The 22,554-nt window shown below is 34.9% G+C and overlaps 1 protein-coding gene across 1 annotated transcript in view; it reads left to right on the top strand.

Moving 5' to 3' along the window:
- ERBB4 (erb-b2 receptor tyrosine kinase 4) overlaps positions 1-22,554 on the top strand; it is a 1,174,475-nt gene that overhangs the window by 819,560 nt on the left and 332,361 nt on the right. Inside the window, exon 6 of the mRNA XM_082466966.1 lies at positions 4,142-4,207. Coding sequence (XP_082323092.1) covers positions 4,142-4,207 — 66 coding nt within the window. The remainder of the gene's footprint in view (positions 1-4,141; positions 4,208-22,554) is intronic.

Below are 22,554 nucleotides of genomic sequence, written 5' to 3'. Positions count from 1 at the left end.
CTGAAGTACTGCACACCCGAGAACCGAGGGCTGGAAGAAAGTTCCCAGTAAGATATCTACTGAGCCATCGTTAAAATATTTCCCTTCCTGTTAGGAGACTCACAAGGGACCCTTCAGAGGCCATGTTTATCCTCTACACTGAAATGCTCTGGGTAGATCTCATTTTAGATGTCACATAGATAAATCACATGTAAGGAATACAGTAGACTTTGGAGCTACCAGGCATTAAATTGGAAACAGTCCAGCTCAACCTGGCTTTGTCCAACTCTTCCTTCCTAAGCTAGGGGACTGTTGAAAATTCAGATTTATCACCTTTTTTCTTTAAACACATGGAGGGTGAACATTATATATAGAGTAGTCAAAACCTTTTCCCTTCAGAATAATGCTGAATTAATTCTGAATTCTCATAGAATAGTAACCATGTCTGTTTCAGCTTAACTCCGATATGTAACATAGTTCCTGATACACAGATACAGATGGTACTCAAGAAATACTTATGGATAGATGGATGGAAGGAAAGTAAGAAAAAAAGTTTGTAGAATTTTTTTTTCCAATTCGAGATTAATAATTACTAAGGAAACCCTTTTGTGCAGCAGAAATGTTGGGAACAAAACGCTAAAACCAGATTTTTAAAAATATTAAACATTGTAGCCCATTAAAACTACACTATTCAGTCGTCTGCAAGAATCAAAGAAAGGTTGCAGGTGTGAAAGTGTGAAAAATGCATTAATTCAGAAATACATCGTTGTAGGCAGAGATCTTGGTCAGATACTTTGACATTTAGTTAATTGCAACAATTCAGTGAAAATAGTGTTAGCCCAAGTGCCATGTATCACACAGTTTTGAAGACCAAAACTGAACTGAGTGCCTGAGCAGATTCCAAAAACCTCAAAGCCCTAGAGACAGTGAAATGAAGGGCAGGCCAGAAGGAGCAGCCATTAACGGAGGCACATTCAATTCACGGTCCTCCAGCACACTTGTTGTGACAGAACTCTGAAGTGTGTGGGCCAAGCAATCACCTCCTTTTGGTTTTCAAAAGGGGTGGAGGGAATATAAGTCTGAGTAAAATCCCAGAGAAGAAAGAGTTGTCGGCTTCCTGTTATAGGCGTAATTGATATTTCTACTTTTGTATAAATGAAAAATGGAAACTAACAAATGAAATCTCTTCACAGCATTTAGACAAGGTTAAATTATTTAAGCGTTCTGTGTTTGTGTGGGCACTATATCACTTGTGCCCAACTAGGTGGATCTTGCTATGATACTTTGGTAAGAATTGTAAACAAAATTTCTAGTAATATTTCTTTTTCTATTAGATATGGGAGTAGGTCTTGAGATGGTAAATTGAAACTGCAAGAATAAGAAGGTAAAAAAAATATGTAATCCAATTAAAGGGGATCATTGAAGTTTTAAAATGTCTAATGTTACTCAGCATTTTTTATTAACAGCTACAGATAGTTGTTTGGCAACAATAAATAAAGCTAAATATTTTATTAGACCCAAACCCAATTAGAGAAGTCATAGATTAAATGGTAGATCATCCTCTGCTTCAGATATATTCAATTAACAGACTACTTAATGGGTCGATTTAAAGGATTTTAACACACCTAAAGAAACACATTAACATTAGCTACTTTCTCATAAAAAGTTTGTACTCGAAAAAGTTTGCACTGCTTTCCATTTTGTCTCACAGTCCTTTCTAATTTCCTCTGGTATAAATCAATGTAGATTTATTAGCTTTATACAAAAGAACTCCGGTAGGTTTTTAATAATAATTATCATTATCACTGATTAAAGTTATATTGTTCAAGCCAGATGGAGTCCTTTTCCTGTCAGCTAGAATGAGCTTGCATTATGTAGTTATAATGTGTTTGGATCTAAATAAACAGATGGCAGAGTGACAGGATATTATATGCTTGTGATGTCAGCCTCAGTGCTTCACAAACAAAATTGCTTTAAATAAACCCCATTGAGGCCAGGATCTAGATGCTTTTAAGAGGGTGGCTGGGATTGAGCTTAAGTGTTATATTAACTTGGAAATAGTACTGTTCACTTGCAGAAGAGTAGACCAGTAGGATGGTCTGAGGTTTAGCCTGAGAAAGGGTGTCTGCTGAATCTGTCCCTTAACTGTGAAAGCATTTAACATACTAGGTTCATTCAGTCAGTCTCAGAAGGAGAGACTAAAAAAAACAACAAAAAAAAGCTGCCCAAGTTGTAAGAACTTCCAAGAGGAAGAGTTAAAAACTGTGGGTCAAGGAAAGATGGAAACTTTTGGTATAACCTTATTCCATAATTTTTACAATGAAGTTAACTATGTTAAAATAAACTACTTGAATAAGCATGTACTCATTCACAATTTATATTAGAAAATTAACAGAAAAGGTTTAATAAGAACTTTGTTATAGAAAACTTTAGTCTTTGATAGATTTTCATGTCCACTTTTCTCTAAAAATGAGGCCATTCCATATCCTTGTACTCACAAAAATTTGGAGTGAGCCTATGAAATTCAGCAGCAAACTTCAAAGAAAGTCATTATACATGATTTCTTCTAGCTAATATTCTTTTGTTGAGATTGTAGGGAATTTCTCTGTGGGACAACTCTATTTGCTGAGGCAAATACCCATAGTAGCGTCATCGTTAAAAGGAAAATGAGACTATAGGAAATAAAGGCTGATATTTGAAAATGAAGGTAGTATCAATAAAATTTTTAGAAGAAGATATAAAATAATTGAAATTAAGCTTTCTAAAAAATTAGCTGTTTTAAATGCTTGAAATATTTATATAAAGATGTTGGTTTGCAAATTGACCCCTGTACATAAAGGACAAGGAGAGACGGAAGAAAGTGGCAGCCCACTCCAGATTAGTAGGTGACAGGTTTAATAAGCAAGGGAACTTATGTATGAGACTTGTCTTGGGCAACAACAAGGTGAGTAGATCTCAGCATCCGCCTGCCAGAGTCTTAAAAGTTTGTACAGAGGTCCTAACTAAATTCAGTCACTTATTCAGTCCAGATGGTCTCAGCAACACCTTACTCTCTCAAGGCTATGTCCTTGAAACAGCTGCTAGCATGGGATTAGTTGGAGGGATATACATTTCAAGGACAAGGGAGGGGGTGGGGAGCCTCTGATTGCCTGGGTTCAGCTCACAGGTCAACTGGCAGTCACAACCTCTTAATGATCTCCTCCTCAGGAATATAGCTAATATTATGTCATAACTATAAATGGAATATAACCTTTAAAAATTGTGAATCGTGATATATACCTGAAACTTATTAATATTGTACATCAATTATACTTCAATAAAGAAATTTTTTAAAAGACAGTGCAAACTTACGGTTACCCAAGGGGAAAGAGGGTGAGGGATAAATTAGGAGTTTGGGATTAAAATATACATACTATTATATATAAAATAGATATCCAACAAGGACGTACTGTATAGTGCAGGGAACTATACTCAATATCTTGTAACAACCTATAATGGAAGAGAATGTAAAAAAAGAATATATATATATACATACATACATATGTATATATATACATATATTTGTATAACTGAATCTCTTTGCTGTACACCTGAAACTAACATTGTCAATCAACTATATTTCAATAAAAAATTTTAAAAAGACACAATAGACCTTTGACAAAAAAAAAGATAATCTAAATTATATATAAAACCTTTTTTTTCTGATGGTTTGTCCTGTTTGTAATATATTCTTGTTTTCATAGACTTCAACTTCTTTTTAACTATTGATTTAATCCTTAACATCTGTTGGTATCAGTAAGCCCTGAACTTTCGAAATTATATCAAGTGGGATAGATCAATAGAATAAAAATATTCAATAGTTGAAGTGAATCTTATTTCATGTAAATATTTACTTCTGACTATCTAGGAACATTTACAGATTCATGTATTTCCTTTTCTTATAAAATGATGAGAGGATTTTGAATATCAAGAGATTGTATTTCTGCTTCACATGTATTTGACATTCAGATTTTGCTACTTAAGTGGGCATTTTATGAGCTATGTTTCAACTCTAGTGTGACATAAAAATCCTCATAAAGGAGCAAGAATGTTTCCTTTGAGGTCTTAACTCCTAGTCAGAGTGAAAGATTGTAATACACACGTGCTTTTTGCTGTTCTACAGGTGGACGTTGCCATAAGTCCTGCACTGGCCGATGCTGGGGACCCACAGAAAATCATTGCCAGACTTGTAAGTGTTCAACAGTGAAAAGACATAGCCTTGAAATTGTCAAGTAATTTTAATAATTGATGCTTTTCACACTTCTGGTTATCAGAAACATGAAAATGAGTTTTTGCCTCCTTGTGGTAGATTTGATTCTATCTAAGTAAACTGCCTAATCTCAAAGCTTTCAAATTAAATGTAATATGTAGTTGTTTCCTATATTTCTTTGTGGATTCTGGATTAATGATAGCAACACAAATGTGTTGCTATTAACCGTGACTTCAGAGTCTGTACATCAGAGGAAGTAGGAAAACCAAACGTATACAAAATGATAATTAACTGAATTTCAGGTTAACTGAATAGCTCAGTACTTTTCCCAAGTAGTTACATCACTATTCATTCACTGGAGAAAGAAAAAAGAAAGGAAAAGCATACTGTGTACCCACTCTGTTGTAGGTACAGAGTTATAAACTATGTGAATTATAAATATAGATTCACTATTAAATCACAAAATGTGTCTCACCCTTAGTGTATATTGTTTCTTGTATTAGTCATTAAAATAAGTATGAGGGATGATCATCACTGCTAAGACATTTAAAAACGAAGTATACTGAACATAAAGACAAATATCGAATGCTTTCAGCATTCATAAAGTCATCTGATACTTAAGTCAGCACTGAACTTTCACTAATCTTAAGGATAAATGTTTTCTTTAAAAAGGAAATACAAAATGCTCTATATAAATGGTAAAGACTTTTCTTCCTGCTATAATAACAACAGCTGAAATAATAAATGGAAAACAATGTGGAGGCTATTTGAAATGTATTTCTTTTTTTAGCATAGAAGACATAGAAAATATTATTAAAAATTTGAACATACAAATATTAGATATTGTGGACATATGTTATACTGTTGGATTAAAGTGTAGACTTAACTTATTTAATAGAAACAATGTTTTATGGCAACAATGTTTTTGACAAGAATTTTAAGCAGGATTCTAAAGTAAGATTAGATTACTGTGTGAAGCGCATTCACTATGATATTGGAGAAAATGTGTATTAATGAGAAGCAGAAATAACCAGTCCTTCATGACACAGAAGGATAAATCAGCCATGCAGAGGCAAAGGAGAATTGGAGAGAGTGAGTAACAGTTTTTGACAGTTTTTACTTCCTGGTTCTCTGGTCTTCCTGAGGTCCAAATGCGTTTTTTTTTTTTTGTTAGGAACCTTAAGAAACACAATGTTCTAGTACATTTAAATTACTTTTGCTACTTGCCACCAAGTGGGGGTGGGAGGAAGTCTTGACTAAGAAAGTCATCAAGCCATAGCTCATGCTATCAAATCATCAGCCATGCAGTCATTTAATTCACCTAATTTTCCAGCATGGAAATTAAACTTACTATAATAACATAAAATTGGCTTAATGGTCACCATGCCTACTCCACAGAGTCTATCAAATTTAAATTCAGTAAACATTTACTTGTATCTGCTATGTGCAAATCCAAATTTTAGAATAGTATTCATTTGCATGGATCTTTACGGTTTATAAAACATTTCCATTTTAAAATTTATTTTCACAATATTCCTATTAGTTTAAGAGGACAGTTTTCATTAGCCTCATTTCACAATTGGGGAAATGTAAGCTGAGGACATGATTGTGGGAGTTGTTAAATTTACACAGCTGATACCTGGGATTTTAACTTAAGTGTCCTGAATCTAAGGATAGTACTGTTTCCTGTATACAATATTGCATAGCAGTTTAGTGGGCAAGGCCACTGGATTTATAAGCAGCCAGATGATACAAATCTCTATCATGAGAAAGCGATTTAATTTTTCTAAACCTCAGTTACCATATCTATAAAATGGAGATGTTACACTTACCTCAGAGGGCTGCTATTTTGTAATCAAATTCAATACAATAACGTAGTTGAAATGCTTAAATATGTTTTGGCATATACTAAGGGCCTAATAAATAATAGCTAATATTATAATAAGATAAAGTAGATACTCCTAGAAAACTTAATCCAACTTAAAACTGAATGAATGGATGTGGAAGCAAAACTCCTGCAGGCCAGTTCCACCTGTGAAGGCAACTGACCTAGACGGCTGGGGAATAAAAAAGCAAAAACCCTGGAGTGAAGTGGAGGCTGCTTGCCCTTGACATTTGCTCCTGTTCTCTCTGTCCTTGTTTGAGATACTTGAAAGGTAAATTACATATCCATATTTAAAAAGTCCAACATCCAGAGGCAAAATGTATTTTGGAAGTACTCAAAGACGTACTTACTGCAAGACCTGAATTTTAGAAATATGATCAGAAATTTTGAGAATTAGACCTCATGAGAGATTCCATAGAGATATTAGACCTCCAGAGAGTCCATAGAGATGTAATATCCATGATTAAACATTTTTCCAAAGAAATGTAAATTTTCCAGGCTTCCTTTACATTGCTGTTAGCCCTTCTGTTAGTTAAAATATATTACCCTTAGGCCCACTTCAGATGCACTTATCTCTGAACCCTGATTGAACTTTTTAAAAATCAGAAAACAGTCTGGGCAAGTTTTTGAAAATATTCTGCTTTTTTTGTTGACTGACCATACAAAAGTACATTTTAGGATCTGAAAGACATGATCTTATATCATTACTTACAAATGATTTCTTTCCTTATGACTGAAATAAGTTCACTTCACCGAGGGCTTCTCTGGAGGTATTCAACTTCATGATTTGCCAAGTATTTCCTTATTTTTATGGATAATTACTCTTTGAGATTTTGCATGTATTAGGGAAGAAAGGTAAAACATTTAGAAGCGCCACACCTTAGCTAAGGAAACTGACAGTAGGAATACATTTCATTCACCACATTATATCAATGCTGACATCCTCCCACAGGTGTTTCCTCCTGAAAAAGCAAGTATGCCAGGAATGATCCTCTGTGTCACTTAACGGTGAGGAGTCACCATAAAGACAAATGCTTCAGGTTCTAGGAGAACACGTCCATGATAATGAATGACTTGCTAGGGTGAAATGAAGCAAAGAGTGATGATCAGAATGAAAACATCTCTGAACAGAGATATGGGAAAGGAAAAATGCTGGTGACAACGATGGTAAGCTTGAGAGCAGGTCTGTAGGGGTCAGAAGTTTTAAAAAGAAGAAATGAGGAAGAAGTTTTGTGTTTTGTTTTTAATAGATTTCATGAAATGGAAAGAGAGCATGAATAAATTGACAGCTTACTATTGCAGGGGAACAAAATTTGACACCCTAATATGTGTCTCTTTGGCATGAGGATTAATTTAAGCTGATTATTTTTAAGGCCTGAAAGACTCGGGAGGAACCTTCCCCCTAACTGCCTAAAAGAGTGTAGTTAGAGGACCTGTTCCAGGGAGGGAACTATCACCACAGGGAACTATCACCACAGCTAACTATGGTGTGAACTAGATGTGGTAGATGAGGAGGAACTTAGCAAAGCCTGTTAATTAATATTCCTCTCTGAGTCTCAGTGTCTTTGCATGACCCCGCAAGCATTTGTGTACCAAACCTTTGCTTTTCTCTCTCCATGTCAGTTGGCTTCATCCTCTTTGAAGTCCCAAACCACTTTGCCCAACATCCTCTTTTGTCTTTAGCTGAAGATGGTATTGAAGGTGAGAGTTTCAGCCATTTTGGCGAGTTATTCAGTTTTGTTGGATTTCTCCCGTGTATACATGTTATTCAACTTTTGTTTGATTTTCTCCTTTTAATCTGATTCATGTCAATATAATTCGTAGGCCAGCCAGAAGAATCTAGAAGGGTAGAGGAAAATTTTTCTTCCCAATGCTATGGTCAACAGTTCACCATGCATAACTATAAAAACTTTAAATTTTTAGTAAAATTTGGTAACATGTTGCAGCTTCTTCTGTGTCCTGGTTGCTACAGTTAGGTTTGATTGCATGATGAATAATGTTAAGTGTGTCATTTTCCTCTATAGCATTTCATAATGTTCAGACTGTAAACTCTGGAGCCAGCAGCTATTTTTAAAATGTTTTTCTCTAAAATGATCCAAAAATTAAAATGTTTTTCTAAACAAACTCCAAAAAAACAAACAAACAAACTTAGACAACCTAAAGAATTTTATAAATATTAAAGCAAGTTAATTGTGCTGGTAGAATCTAGCCAGCTGTTCCCTTCTTCCTGTTTTAGTCATGAGTCTGATTTTCTAAAATAACTTAAATTCATTCTTTTTAAATCCTTTTTGATGTTAGATCATCATGACCCTATAAACCTAACAGAAATATTTCTCACATAGTTGCAAAAGGTCATAATAGAGCTTATGAAGGAATACCATGGGCCTGTATTATGCATGGAGCCGTGACTCAAACTTGAAAGTGCTTTTAAGCTCAGTTAAATCGTGGCTGCATTGCTCCACAGCACAGCTTAAGTAAATTGATTCAGTGGATTAATGTACTCATGTCAGGGGAGACAAACTTATCAGCTGTGTGAAGTCTGAAGCTTATAGTAGTATTATTTAACAGGCTTACTGTTAAGAATGACAACTCTCTCTATTCATAAGAACTGAGTCCTAAGGTTTGAGCTTGTAGGTTTAGGTGTGAGAGAGACTAAGCTTTAAGAAATAAATAATAATGATTAAAGGAAAGAAGGTATCTCTGCAAGATATATGAAGCACACATCTCATTTAAAATAGATGCTGCATATCCTTTTTTATCTTTAAGCACAATATCAGGCCAGCTTTCTCCAGCCGCCTATTATCAGCCTGGGTGGTTGTTTCATTTTACACGTTCCTTTTGTCATCTCAGTTAGGAACTGCGTTTTAGAGCATGAGGGGAGCAGGTATCAGAATATTACAGTTTGATTCCCCCAACCTTACACATTGTGTATTAAAGTAGTTATAATTGTCTTTAACTGCTGGTTGTATAACTAAAATTTTCTCAGCTGATTACCACTCAATCTATTCTTCAGTCTTCTAGTTGCTTTATAAGTGACATTTCTTGCTTATAAACTAATTGAAAAATAAAGTGCACTTGACAATAGGTTAAAAAATTGTTTGTCTCTTAAATCAAAACGTCACACCAAAAAAGATAAATTAATGAGGAAATGCATGTTTCAACTACTGGAGTAAACAGATATCTTCTGACCACTGAAATGTTCATTAAATTGATTAAAGCTAAGGCATTATTTTAACCAAAAGAAAACTTCTGGGGATTATACCCTTTACTTCTAAAGTATTCTTCCTAGCTAGGTTGTCTCAAAATCTTTTTTTTTAATTAAAAATAAAGTAGCATTGAAATTAATACAAGCAGTGTATTTGTTCTGCTGTAGATAATTGTGAATGGAGGGTACTACTATATTGGCAAAGTAAAAACTTGTTCCAAACAACACTTTATGTTATTTACTGTTTCTATACAGACATTATAGAACATGCTAGGAAAAAATTAGAAATTATTTAGCATTTTTCTCATTAATTTATTATGCTTGTGCACACAAAAAATTACTTTTAGTAGTTGCAATATATTAAAACTTTCAGTTTCATAAAAGGAAAAAAAAAACTTGGTCTGGCTTATGGATTCTATTCAGTTCTAGAGCAAAGTTTAGAAATATCTATATATCTATATCTATATCTACTTTTATTCATTCTAAAATATATCTGGAACTTTTTTGAAGTGAATATTAAAACCTAAGAAAATAATTATATATTTTTGTTCCTCAAAATTTCAGCAAGAAAATGTAGCAACTCGAAACTAAATTATAGTTTTTTCCATGAAATTTCCAAAAGTTTCCTATAGATTGCAAAACCAAAATGACAAATTATGAAAATAATATACTAATTATACTTACATACATGCATACACATACAGTTTGTCTAAAATGTAATCGTATTTACAATCTTTGTGGAACAAACCCTGTTTAAGAAGAAGGTGCCAATGTAGTAAAAATATCCAATTAGAGCAGAGAAAAGCAAGTGGGAGCTAATGGGGAAAAGAGAAAGCGCTGAGCCAGCAGGCTCGATCAATCAGGATAACAGCGAGCCTTTGTTAAAAGCCAACATCTTTAATTAAAACCTTTGTATTTTACTAATAACTTTGCATGTCCATAAGCCTTCTTATTGATTTCAATTATTTCCTTTTTTTTCCCTTTTTTTGGATTTGTAGTTTCTGGAGATATTGTAAAATTAAGGGAAGCACTACGATAGACTCATTATTTGCATACATTTCTAAAATCATGCCCATCTAAATCATTTCCAAAAGTGACTCAATAATTTCCTTGTGGAAAATGAGAGAAAAATCTCTCCTAATATGCTGTTCATTTTGATATAAGTTGATAATATTTGTTGTAATTTGATGATCTTTCTCAAAGATTTAAAGAAAGGGATGTTCATTTTAACTATAGGAGATAGTTATTTGAAATGCTCTGTAAAATACTGTTTAATGTGATTCAGGAAATATCATCTACTGCTATGCTAAAGGCTCAAGGGGTATAAAGAAAGTATATAAAATTGTGCCTGTTCTCTGGAAATGCTCTGGGTACAAGACAAAGCCGAGGGGTGTTTGAAAAGGTCAAAAAGAATACTGAACTGAGGGCATCAAGAAAGATGTAGTCCTAGCTTTAAACTAACTCAGTTTCAAGGACTTCAGTTTCCTTAAGTTCCCTCATCTACAAAATGAAAACTTTGAAAAAAGGTGATTTTTGTTCATGCTTTTTTGCATGGTTAGGATATTTGCGTGTGTGTGCATGTGCGTGTTTATTAGCCATAGATACAGATGATACAGGCATAGTCATAGACACAGATTTATGTACAGATAGTTTGGGGGAATTGTTTTGTGGCAGTTTTAGCCTATTGATAGTGATGCTGTCTACTAGGAATGCTGAGGCACTCACCTGGCCCCCTACTACTTGAGGGGAGTACCCACAGACATCTTCTGGACCAGAGTCCTTGTGGTTCTTATTATGATTTCAAGACACACCTCAGCAACAACCATCAGGGAACTCTGAAAAAGCAAGGGTTATCACTCACAGGTCTTGGAGGTATGGCAGGCTCAATGGCTACATGGCGAGGTCATGGGTAGAGAGAAAGACCAAGTATGAACCTGGGGCTCTTCCTGTATTAGAGTTGAGAGTGGGGTACCTAGGGTTTCACAGATTCACTCTTTATTGGCAAATTTAAAATATAAGAGCAGGAATTCAGGTGTGGGAATGGAAAAAGCGGGGTCACTTAAAACATTAGTTATCTAGGTTACCTAGAGCTTTCTAAAAGGGGAACTTCATGAGTGGGGGCAGTCTGGCTTCTTTGCTAGGTGTTTTACTAGCAGCTGTGTCATACAGCTGGCAATATGTTTATTTGAGATGGCTGTCTTTGAAATGGATGCCTTGACAATCAAAAGCTTAATGTCAGGCATTTACACCACAGGAATGCAAACTGTGGGCTGGGTAGAAGTAGGTAACCTAGCAATGAGATCGGAGAATGAGTACTACACATTTGAAGGATTATTGAGAGTACATTGAGAAGAAAAGTCAGAAATATCTGAAAATGTTACGATTAGAAGAATTTTGTTATTATGGTAGTAAAGATAATTTATTCTGAATGTTTTGCAGCAAAAGAGTTGACTGTCATTAGAATACTATCTTTGACTATAGAAGAGAAGATTTCAAAATTATCTACATGTGATATGAGAGTGTCATTTGATGAACAGAACACTCATACTCACTGTTTGCTACAGGAATGGAAAAAAGAAGCGTGAGATGTCATTCTCAGAAAAGCAGGCACTTGCATACCACTCTCATGGTTAGGGAGTTGTGCAAGCCTGGAGAAAAATATCCTCCTTAGAGTTCTGCTTTGCATTAATCTGAGATGTATCATCTATTTATTGACTTAATTGGTTCAGCTGGAGGAAGAATTAAGTAACTGGCATGGGGATGAGGAAGAAAAGAAGGGGATACTGGATACTCGTCAATTGTGCTTATGTCAAGTAACATTTTTACTCATTATATTAGAATAAATGTGAATTTCCTAAATATCATACATATTCAATTTCTCAAGCCAATATCAATTTTATGCATTAAATTTGACAGTATATAGTGGTATCATGGATGCTTCTCTCCATTAACATAGATATTTCCAAGAGAAATAATCATTATATTAATTCATGATGAAGTTATAAAAGATAAACCCGAAACATAATTTTCACGTCACTACCTCACTGATAATGGTTATTTTTGGTTTATCCAAAGTCCTTTTGCCCATGAAGTTTGTTTTAATGGAGACGATAGAGCATTATGACTCTAAGAATAACTCAGGTTTTGTTCTGATTTGAATACTTCTTGAACTCAAATAACTGTTACCCAGGGAGATGATTTTTCTATACAGTGAGGATGTTGCATGCATTTAAGGTGTATTTAATTTCATTGACTAGGGGAGGGGTGGAGGTAAGAGACAGAAAGATAGACTCGGACACTTACAGGTAATTACAGATAATTTAAAATAAAAATCAAACCACAGTATTTTACCAAGACATAACAGAAAACTTAAATGAATGAAGAATTACCACACTGCAAGATAAGACTCAAATGATGAAATGTCAGTTGTTCTAAAATTAAGCTATGCATTTAACCATCTTCAATCAATTCCCAATGTTTCACTTTGTTTTTAATTGAACAAAAATAGTCTAAAGTATTCCTGGAAAATACATTTAATAAAATAGCCAGACATTTAAAAGGAATAGCTATGTGGAAGGACTCTCCCCGAGTATTAAAATGTTAAAAAGTAATAAGTATTAAAGCAGTATGGTATTAGTTCAGAACGGAATTGGCTCAATGGAAGGTAATAGAAAGTTCAGATAGAGTCTAAAGTCTATATGGTAATTTGGTTTTTATAAAGTTAGCATTTTTTAATGGCAAATGTATAGATTATTCAATAAATAGTGTGAGAACAAATGGTTCACAATATGGAAAAAATAAAGTTAGATCCCCACCATAAAACAAAACATGAGATGAATTGTACATTAAAAGTTTAAAAGGCATCAGAAAGACTATAGATTATAGATGGATTGTAGACTAAAAGTTTAAAAAGCATGAAATAGATTGTAGACGAAATGTTACAAAAGCATGAAATAGATTGTAGACGAAAAGTTAAAAAAGCATGAAATAACTGAAAGTACTAAAAAATGTAGGTAAAAGCTATGACATGATGACTTTTTTTTTCCCCTTTTATAACCATTAAAGCTTGACTTGTCATTTTATTTTTTATTTTTTTAACATCTTTATTGGAGTATAATTGCTTTACAATGTTGTGTTAGTTTCTGCTGTATAACAGAGTGAATCAGCTATACGTATACATATATCCCCATTTCCCCTCCCTCTTGCGTCTTCCTCCCACCCTCCCTATCCCACCCCTCTAGGTGGTCACAAAGCCCAGAGCTGATCTCCCTGTGCTATGCGGCTGCTTCCCACTAGCTATCTATTTTACATTTGGTAGTGTATATATGTCAGTGCCACTCTCTCACTTCGTCCCAGCTTACCCTTCCCCTTCCCCTTCCCCGTGTCCTCAAGTCTATTCTCTACGTCTGCGTCTTTTTTTTTTTTAAACATGACATAAAAGGTAGAAATTTTAAACGAAGAAAAAGATTATTTTAATTACATTAGTGTTCTTTTGGATATACACCCAGTGAATTACTTCTGGATGTGTATTTTGTGCTCTTTTAACTGTCACACTACCATGGAGCTATAACAGGGAGGACAGCATATAGACACCCCAAAATTGACATTGGTTATTGATGTGGTAAGAAAATATTTTTTAAATTTTGCATATTTATAGTGACATATTTCTCTAAAACCATGTATTACTTATGTAATTTCAGAATTTTAAAAAAGGAAGGAACAACAAAAAATTATACTCTTTTTATTATGACTCTTTTTGTAATTTTGGGGGATGTCCAAAGTTTTGTCTATATCAGAGAGATGATAATTTTTAGTGATATATTAATAATACATAAAAGCTTTAAATATCTATAGATATATTATTTTCTATAAAAATTTTACTCAAAGAGAATCCCAAATGTTGTTTTATACTGGCCCACAGTTTAACACACTGCCGTGTAGGACAAAATCAGACTTAACTACCCCAAATTTTCATTGTGACGATGGGAATATAAAACACAAACTTCTGGGACTCACCAGTCTCAGCGGTGCAACTCTGGAGGGAAAGCATTGCGGCAGGCACTGTTGTGCAATGATTTTCCATAGCCTCTGGGATCATAAAACCTCAGAAAAAGAAAATTTCATGTCCAGTGGCTTTACATTCCTGAATTCATTAGAAGGCCAATTTACTGCACATATATAAAAGAAGCACTAAGATTAAGTTCCCTAATTTTCTATTTTGACCTTTGTCCATGCAATTGAATAGTGCTCTCTAATCACTGGTTGCAACTCGTTAGTGGATTGTAAAGTCATTTCTGTGGACCCTGACCAACGTTAAATTTTTCTTGAAATAGAATAGATTAGAATGAAATAAACCAGATTACAATAGAATAGAAAAGACAGTATCAAAATACTTTGCACATAATTAGGGTCAATATAATGCCTTAAAACTTTTCATCATGGATATGTGTACTGAGCCATGATGTAAAATTGTACTATAAATTGTGATGAAAAAAAAAAAAAGTTGGAAAAACACCGAAAAGGAACATCATTTAACTTTTAGGCAGTCGTGATTATCCTTTTAAAAATAATAAACTCAAACATACATTCTATGAGAATAAAAGTAATATTTTGAAAACATTCTTTTGTATATGCTTGAAGCATGTGCTTTTGGTGTAACTATTTTAGGTAGCTCCGCTTTAAAATTCTGTTATTATTGAGACATGGACTTGAATGTTGGCCCTATCTGGGCCTCAGTTTTCTCTTCTGTAAAACCAGTAGGTTAAATTCAGTCATATATAAGGGTCTATAAAATGCTAAATATAAAATAATCTTATTTCTATGGCTTTGCTATAAATTTGAAGAGTATTTGAATAATATCTTAGTCTTCATTACTCATCATTTGTAATTGTGTTGTTACTTAAAATGACTATAGAACTAATTATTTTTCAAGAATGTAAAGCAGTTATGTGTAGATCATTTTAGTTATTCCATACTGTATTTTATTTTTTTTTAGAATTTAATTTTTTTTCCAGTTGTATTGAGATATAAATGACATACAGTACTCTATAAGTTTAGGTGTCCAGCATAGTGATTTGACTTATATACATCATGAAATGATTATCATGATAAGTTTAGTGAGCATTCATCATCTCTCATATCAATACAAAATTAAAGAAATAGGGAAAAAAAACCATTTTGTCCTTATGATAAGAACTCTTAGGATTACTCTCTTAACAACTTTCATATGTATAGTACAGCAGTGTTAATTATCTTTATCATGTTGTACATTACATCTCTAGTACTTATTTATCTTATGACTGGAAGTTTTGTACCCTTTAAAAATTTATTTATTTATTTATTTATTTATTTTTTCACACACACACACACACACACACACACACACACACACACACTGTATTTTTTTTTACGAAAGATAAATAAACTGACACCAAGCATTGTAAATGGATGACCACAACAAAAGCAACAATGATTGCAATTACCAAACACGAAACACACTCATACTATGTCATAATATTGACATTCAGTCCAGTAATCCTCCACTGTAACAGCTCCTTTACTTTGCAGTGAAAATTGATTTGTATATTTTTTGCCTCTGAGTCCTTGTGGGATTTTTTTTTTTTTATTCAAACAGAAAGTCACAAAAATTATAATCATCCTTATCAATTCACTCAGTCCCATGTAATTAATTTTTTTTTATGTTGATCTTTTGTTAGCACTTTTATGAATTCATCAGTCTTCCATTAGAGTTCTGAAAATGCTTATTCATTCAGTTCAGCAGTATAGTCAGTTACCAGAAACCTGTACTTGTCAGAGTCTTTTCCATGAATTCCTTGACGATGAAACCCTTTTATAGGAACATTTTTGCAAAAGCATCAGAGTACACCCAGAAATGTCTGTAAATGACAAAAGACTTAAAAATGACCACAGTTAAAGATTTGATGAAAGTTCATAATAATGCAATTGACAAGAAAATTAAGTTATTTCTGAGATATACATTTTAAAGTAATAACTAGAATTATGACTTATAACATTATACCAGAACATATAAGGTTTTTAGAAATTTCATGTAACGTCTGAAACATTTATATTAACATATTTCCATACAAATAACCCAAAGAAAGTTTAGTATTAGTTGTTTTGTTTGTTTGTTTCTTTGTTTTTTTATACTGCAGGTTCTTATTAGTCATCAGTTTTATACACATCAGTGTATACATGTCAATCCCAATCGCTCAATTTAGCACACCACCATGCCCATCCCACCACGGTTTTCCCCCCTTGGTGTCCATACGTTTGTTCTCTACATCTGTGTCTCAACTTCTGCCCTGTAAACTGGTTCATCTGTACCATTTTTCTAGGTTCCACATACATACGTTAATATACGATATTTGTTTTTCTCTTTCTGACTTACTTCACTCTGTATGACAGTCTCTAGATCCATCCATGTCTCAACAAATGACTCAATTTCGTTCCTTTTTATGGCTGAGTAATATTCCATTGTATATATGTACCCCATTTTCTTTATCCATTCGTCTGTTGATGGGCATTTAGGTTGCTTCCATGACCTGGCTATTGTAAATAGTGCCGCAATGAACATTCGGGTGCATGTGTCTTTTTGAATTACGGTTTTCTCTGGGTATATGCCCAGTAGTGGGATTGCTGGGTCATATGGTAATTCTATTTTTAGTTTTTTAAGGAACCTCCATATTGTTCTCCATAGTGGCTGTATCAATTTACATTCCCACCAACAGTGCAAGAGGGTTCCCTTTTCTCCACACCCTCTCCAGCATTTGTTGTTTGTAGATTTTCTGATGATGCCCATTCTAACAGGAGTGAGGTGATACCTCATTGTAGTTTTGATTTGCATTTCTCTAATAATTAGTGATGTTGAGCATCTTTTCATGTGCTTCATGGCCGTCTGTATGTCTTCTTTGGAGAAATGTCTATTTAGGTCTTCTGCCCATTTTTGGATTGGGGTGTTTGTTTCTTTAATATTGAGCTGAATGAGCTGTTTATATATTTTGGAGATTAATCCTTTGTCCGTTGATTCATTTGCACATATTTTCTCCCATTCTGAGGGTTGTCTTTTCGTCTTGTTTATGGTTTCCTTTGCTGTGCAAAAGCTTTGAAGTTTCATTAGGTCCCACTTGTTTATTTTTGTTTTTATTTCCATTACTCTAGGAGGTGGATCAAAAAAGATCTTGCTGTGATTTAGGTCAAAGAGTGTTCTTCCTATGTTTTCCTCTAAGAGTTTTATAGTGTTTGGTCTTACATTTAGGTCTCGAATCCATTTTGAGTTTATTTTTGTGTATGGTGTTAGGGAGTATTCTAATTTCATTCTTTTACATGTAGCTGTCCAGTTTTCCCAGCACCACTTATTGAAGAGACTGTCTTTTCTCCATTGTATATCTTTGCCTCCTTTGTCATAGATTAGTTGACCATAGGTGCGTGGGTTAATCTCTGGGCTTTCTATCTTGTTCCATTGATCTATGTTTCTGTTTTTGTGCCAGTACCATATTGTCTTGATTACTGTAGCTTTGTAGTATAGTCTGAAGTCAGGGAGTCTGATTCCTCCAGCTCCATTTTTTTGCCTCAAGACTGCTTTGGCTATTCGGGGTCTTTTGTGTCTCCATACAAATTTTAAGATGATTTGTTCTAGCTCCGTAAAAAATGCCATTGGTAATTTGATAGGGATTGCATTGAATCTGTAGATTGCTTTGGGTAGTGTAGTCATTTTCACAATATTGATTCTTCCAATCCAAGAACATGGTATATCTCTCCATCTCTTGGTATCATCTTTAATTTCTTTCATCAGTGTCTTATAGTTTTCTGCATACAGGTCTTTTGTCTCCCTAGGTAGGTTTATTCCTAGGTATTTTATTCTTTTTGTTGCAATGGTAAATGGGAGTGTTTCCATAATTTCTCGTTCAGATTTTTCATTGTTGGTGTATAGGAATGCAACAGATTTCTGTGCATTAATTTTGTATCCTGCAACTTTACCAAATTCATTGATTAGCTCTAGGAGTTTTCTGGTGGCATATTTAGGATTCTCTATGTATAGTATCATGTCATCTACAAACAGTGACAGTTTTACTTCTTCTTTTCCAATTTGTATTCCTTTTATTTCTTTTTCTTCTCTGATTGCTGTGGCTAGGACTTCCAAAACTATGTTGAATAATAGTGGCAAGAGTGGACAGCCTTGTCTTGTTCCTGACCTTAAGGAAATGTTTTCAGTTTTTCACCATTGAGAATGATGTTTGCTGTGGGTTTGTCATATATGGCCTTTATTATGTTGAGGTAGGTTCCCTCTATGCCCACTTTCTGGAGAGTTTTTATCATAAATGGGTGTTGAATTCTGTCAAAAGCTTTTTCTGCATCTATTGAGATGATCATACGGTTTGTATTCTTCAGTGTGTTAATATGGTGTATCACATTGATTGATATGCGTATACTGAAGAATCCTTGCATCCCTGGTATAAATCCCACTTGATCATAGGGTATGATCTTTTTAATGTGTTGTTGGGTTTTGTTTGCTAGTATTGCGTTGAGGGTTTTTGCGTCTCTATTCATCAGTTATATTGGTCTGTAATTTTCTTTTTTTGTAGTATCTTTGTCTGGTTTTGGTATCAGGGTGATGGTGGCCTCATTGAATGAGTTTGGGAGTGTTCCTTCCTCTGCAATATTTTGGAAGAGTTTGAGAAGGATGGGTGTTAGCTCTTCTCTAAATGTTTGATAGAATTCACCTGTGAAGCCATCTGGTCCTGGACTTTTGTTTGTTGAAAGATTTTTAATCACAGTTTCAATTTCATTACTTGTGATTGGTCTGTTCATATTTTCTGTTTCTTCCTGGTTCAGTCTGGAAGGTTATACCTTTCTAAGAATTTGTCCACTTCTTCCAGGTTGTCCATTTTATTGGCACAGAGTTGCTTGTAGTAGTCTCTTAGGATGCTTTGTATTTCTGCGGTGTCTGTTGTAACTTCTTCTTTTTCATTTCTAATTTTATTGATTTGAGTCCTCTCCCTCTTTTTCTTGATGAGTCTGGCTAATGGTTTATCAATTTTGTTTATCTTCTCAAAGAACCAGCTTTTAGTTTTATTGATTTTTGCTATTGTTTTCTTTGTTTCTATTTCATTTATTTCTGCTCTGATCTTTGTGATTTCTTTCCTTCTGCTAACTTTGGGTTTTGTTTGTTCTTCTTCTCTAGTTCCTTTAGGTGTAAGGTTAGATTGTTTACTTGAGATTTTTCTTGTTTCTTGAGGTAGGCTTGTATAGCTCTAAACTTCCCTCTTAGAACTGCTTTTTCTGCATCCCATAGGTTTTGGATCATTATGTTTTCATTGTCATTTGTCTCTAGGTATTTTTTGATTTCCTCTTTGATTTCTTCAGTGATCTCTCGGTTATTTAATAACATATTGTTTAGCCTCCATGTGTTTGTCTTATTTACGTTTTTTTCCCTGTAATTTATTTCTAATCACATAGCGTTGTGGTCAGAAAAGATGCTTGATATGATTTCAATTTTCTTAAATTTACTGAGGCTTGATTTGTAACCCAAGATGTGATCTATCCTGGAGAATGTTCCGTGCGCACTTGAGAAGAAAGTGTAATCTGCTGTTATGGGATGGAATGTCCTATAAATATCAATTAAATCTATCTGGTCTATTGTGTCATTTAAAGCTTCTGTTTCCTTATTTATTTTCATTTTGGATGATCTGTCCATTGGTGTTAGTGAGGTGTTAACGTCCCCCACTATTATTGTGTTACTGTCGATTTCCTCTTTTATAGCTTTTAGCAGTTGACTTATGTATTGAGGTGCTCCTATGTTGGGTGCATATATATTTAGAATTGTTATGTCTTCTTCTTGGATTGATCCCTTGATCATTATGTAGTGTCCTTCCTTGTCTCTTGTAACATTCTTTACTTTAAAGTCTATTTTATCTGATATGAGTTTTGCTACTCCAGCTGTCTTTTGATTTCCATTTGCATGGAATATCTTTTTCCATCCCCTCACTTTCAGTCTGTATGTGTCCCTAGTCCTGAAGTGGGTCTTTTGTAGACAGCATACATATGGGTCTTGTTTTTGTATCCATTCAGCAAGCTTGTGTCTTTTGTTAGGATCATTTAATCCATTCACGTTTAAGGTAATTATCGATATGTATGTTCCTGTGACCATTTTCTTAATTGTTTTGGGTTTGTTTTTGTAGGTCCTTTTCTTCTCCTGTGTTTCCCACTTAGAGAAGTTCCTTTAGCATTTGTTGTAAAGCTGATTTGGTGGTGCTGAATTCTCTTAGTTTTGCTTGTCTGTAAAGCTTTTGATTTCTCCATGGAATCTGAATGAGATCCTTGCTGGGTAGAGTAATCTTGGTTGTAGCTTCTTCCCTTTCATCACTTTAAGTATATCATGCCACTCCCTTCTGGCTTGTAGAGTTTATGCTGAGAAATCAGCTCTTAACCTTATGGGAGTTCCCTTGTATGTTTTCTTTCGTTTTACCCTTGCTGCTTTCAATAATTTTTCTTTGTCTTTAATTTTTGCCAATTTGATTACTATGTGTCTCAGCATGTTTCTCCTTGGGTTTATCCTGTATGGGACTCTCTGCGCTTCCTGGACTTGGGTGGCTTTTTCGTTTCCCATGTTAAGGAAGTTTTCGACTATAATCTCTTCAAATATTTTCTCGGGTCCTTTCTCTCTCTCTTCTCCTTCTGGGACCCCTATAATGCGAATGTTGTTGCATTTGATGTTGTCCCAGAAATCTCTTAGTCTGTCTTCATTTCTTTTCATTCTTTTTTCTTTATTCTGTTCCGCAGCAGTGAATTCCACCATTCTGTCTTCCAGGTCACTTATCCGTTCTTCTGCCTCAGTTATTCTACTATTGATTCCTTCTAGTGTAGTTTTCATTTCAGTTATTTTATTGTTCATCTCTGTTTGTTCTTTAATTCTTCTAGGTCTTTGTTAATCATTTTTTGCATCTTCTCGGTCTTTGCCTCCATTCTTTATCAGAGGTCCTGGATCGTCTTCACTATCATTATTCTGATTTCTTTTTCTGGAAGGTTGCCTATCTCCACTTCATTTAGTTGTTTTTCTGAGGTTTTATCTTGTTTCTTCATCTGGTACATAGCCCTCTCCCTTTTCATCTTGTCTGTCTTTCTGTGAATGTGGTTTTTGTTCCACAGGCTGCAGGATTGTAGTTTTTGCTTCTGCTGTCTGCCCTCTGGTGGTTGAGGCTATCTAAGAGGCTGGATGGGAGGGACTGGTGGTGGGTAGAGCTGACTGTTGCTCTGGTGGGCAGAGCTCAGTAAAACTTTAATCCACTTGACTGTTGATGGGTGGGGCTGGGTTCCCTCCCTGTTGGTTGTTTGGCCTGAGGCAACCCAACACTGGAGCCTACCTGGGCTCTTTGTTGGGGCTAATTACAGATGCTGGGAGGGTTCACGCCAAGGAGTACTTCCCAGAACTTCTGCTGCCAGTGTCCTTGTCCCCACCATGAGCCACAGCCCCCCATCCCCCGCCTCTGCAGGAGACCCTCCAACACTAGCAGGTGGGACTGGTTCAGTCTCCCCTGGGGTCACTGCTCCTTCCCCTGGGTCCCAATGTGCACACTACTTTGTGTGTGCCCTCCAATAGTGGAGTCTCTGTTTCCCCCAGTCCTGTCGAATCCTGCAATCAATTCCCACTAGGCTTCAAAATCTGATTCTCTAGGAATTCCTCCTCCCGTTGCTGGACCCCCAGGTTGGTAAGCCTGACTTGGGGCTCAGAACCTTCACTCCAGTGGGTGACTTCTGTGGTATAAGTGTTCTCCAGTCTGTAAGTCACCCACCCACCAGTTATGGGATTTGATTTTACTGTGATTGCACCCCTCCTACCGTCTCATTGTGGCTTCTCCTTTGTCATTGGATGTGGGGTATCTTTTTTGGTGAGTTCAAGTGTCTTCCTGTCGATGATTGTCCAGCAGCTAGTTCTGATTCTGGTGTCCTCGCAAGAGAGGGTGAGAGCACATCCTTCTACTCCGCCATCTTAGTTCCTCCTCCCATGTTGTATTTTAAATAGTTTTTGGAACTATGTTCCTCCCACCCTCACTCCCTTTAGTCTTTAGACACCTATTGTTTGTGGCTCTTTAATGTAAACATATTAAGGAAGATATATACAATTCTGGAAATTAATTTAAAACCCTACTTTATAATAAATTATGTGACCTAGGATAAGCTAGTTAAATATTTTTTAAATGTTAATTTCTTCATCTG

This window comes from Balaenoptera physalus (assembly GCF_965194825.1).
Source record: "Balaenoptera physalus genome assembly, chromosome: 6".
Classification (NCBI taxonomy): Eukaryota; Metazoa; Chordata; class Mammalia; order Artiodactyla; family Balaenopteridae; genus Balaenoptera; species Balaenoptera physalus.
Note: the sequence above shows the minus strand (reverse complement) of the source record. Positions and strands in the feature narration are given on the sequence as shown.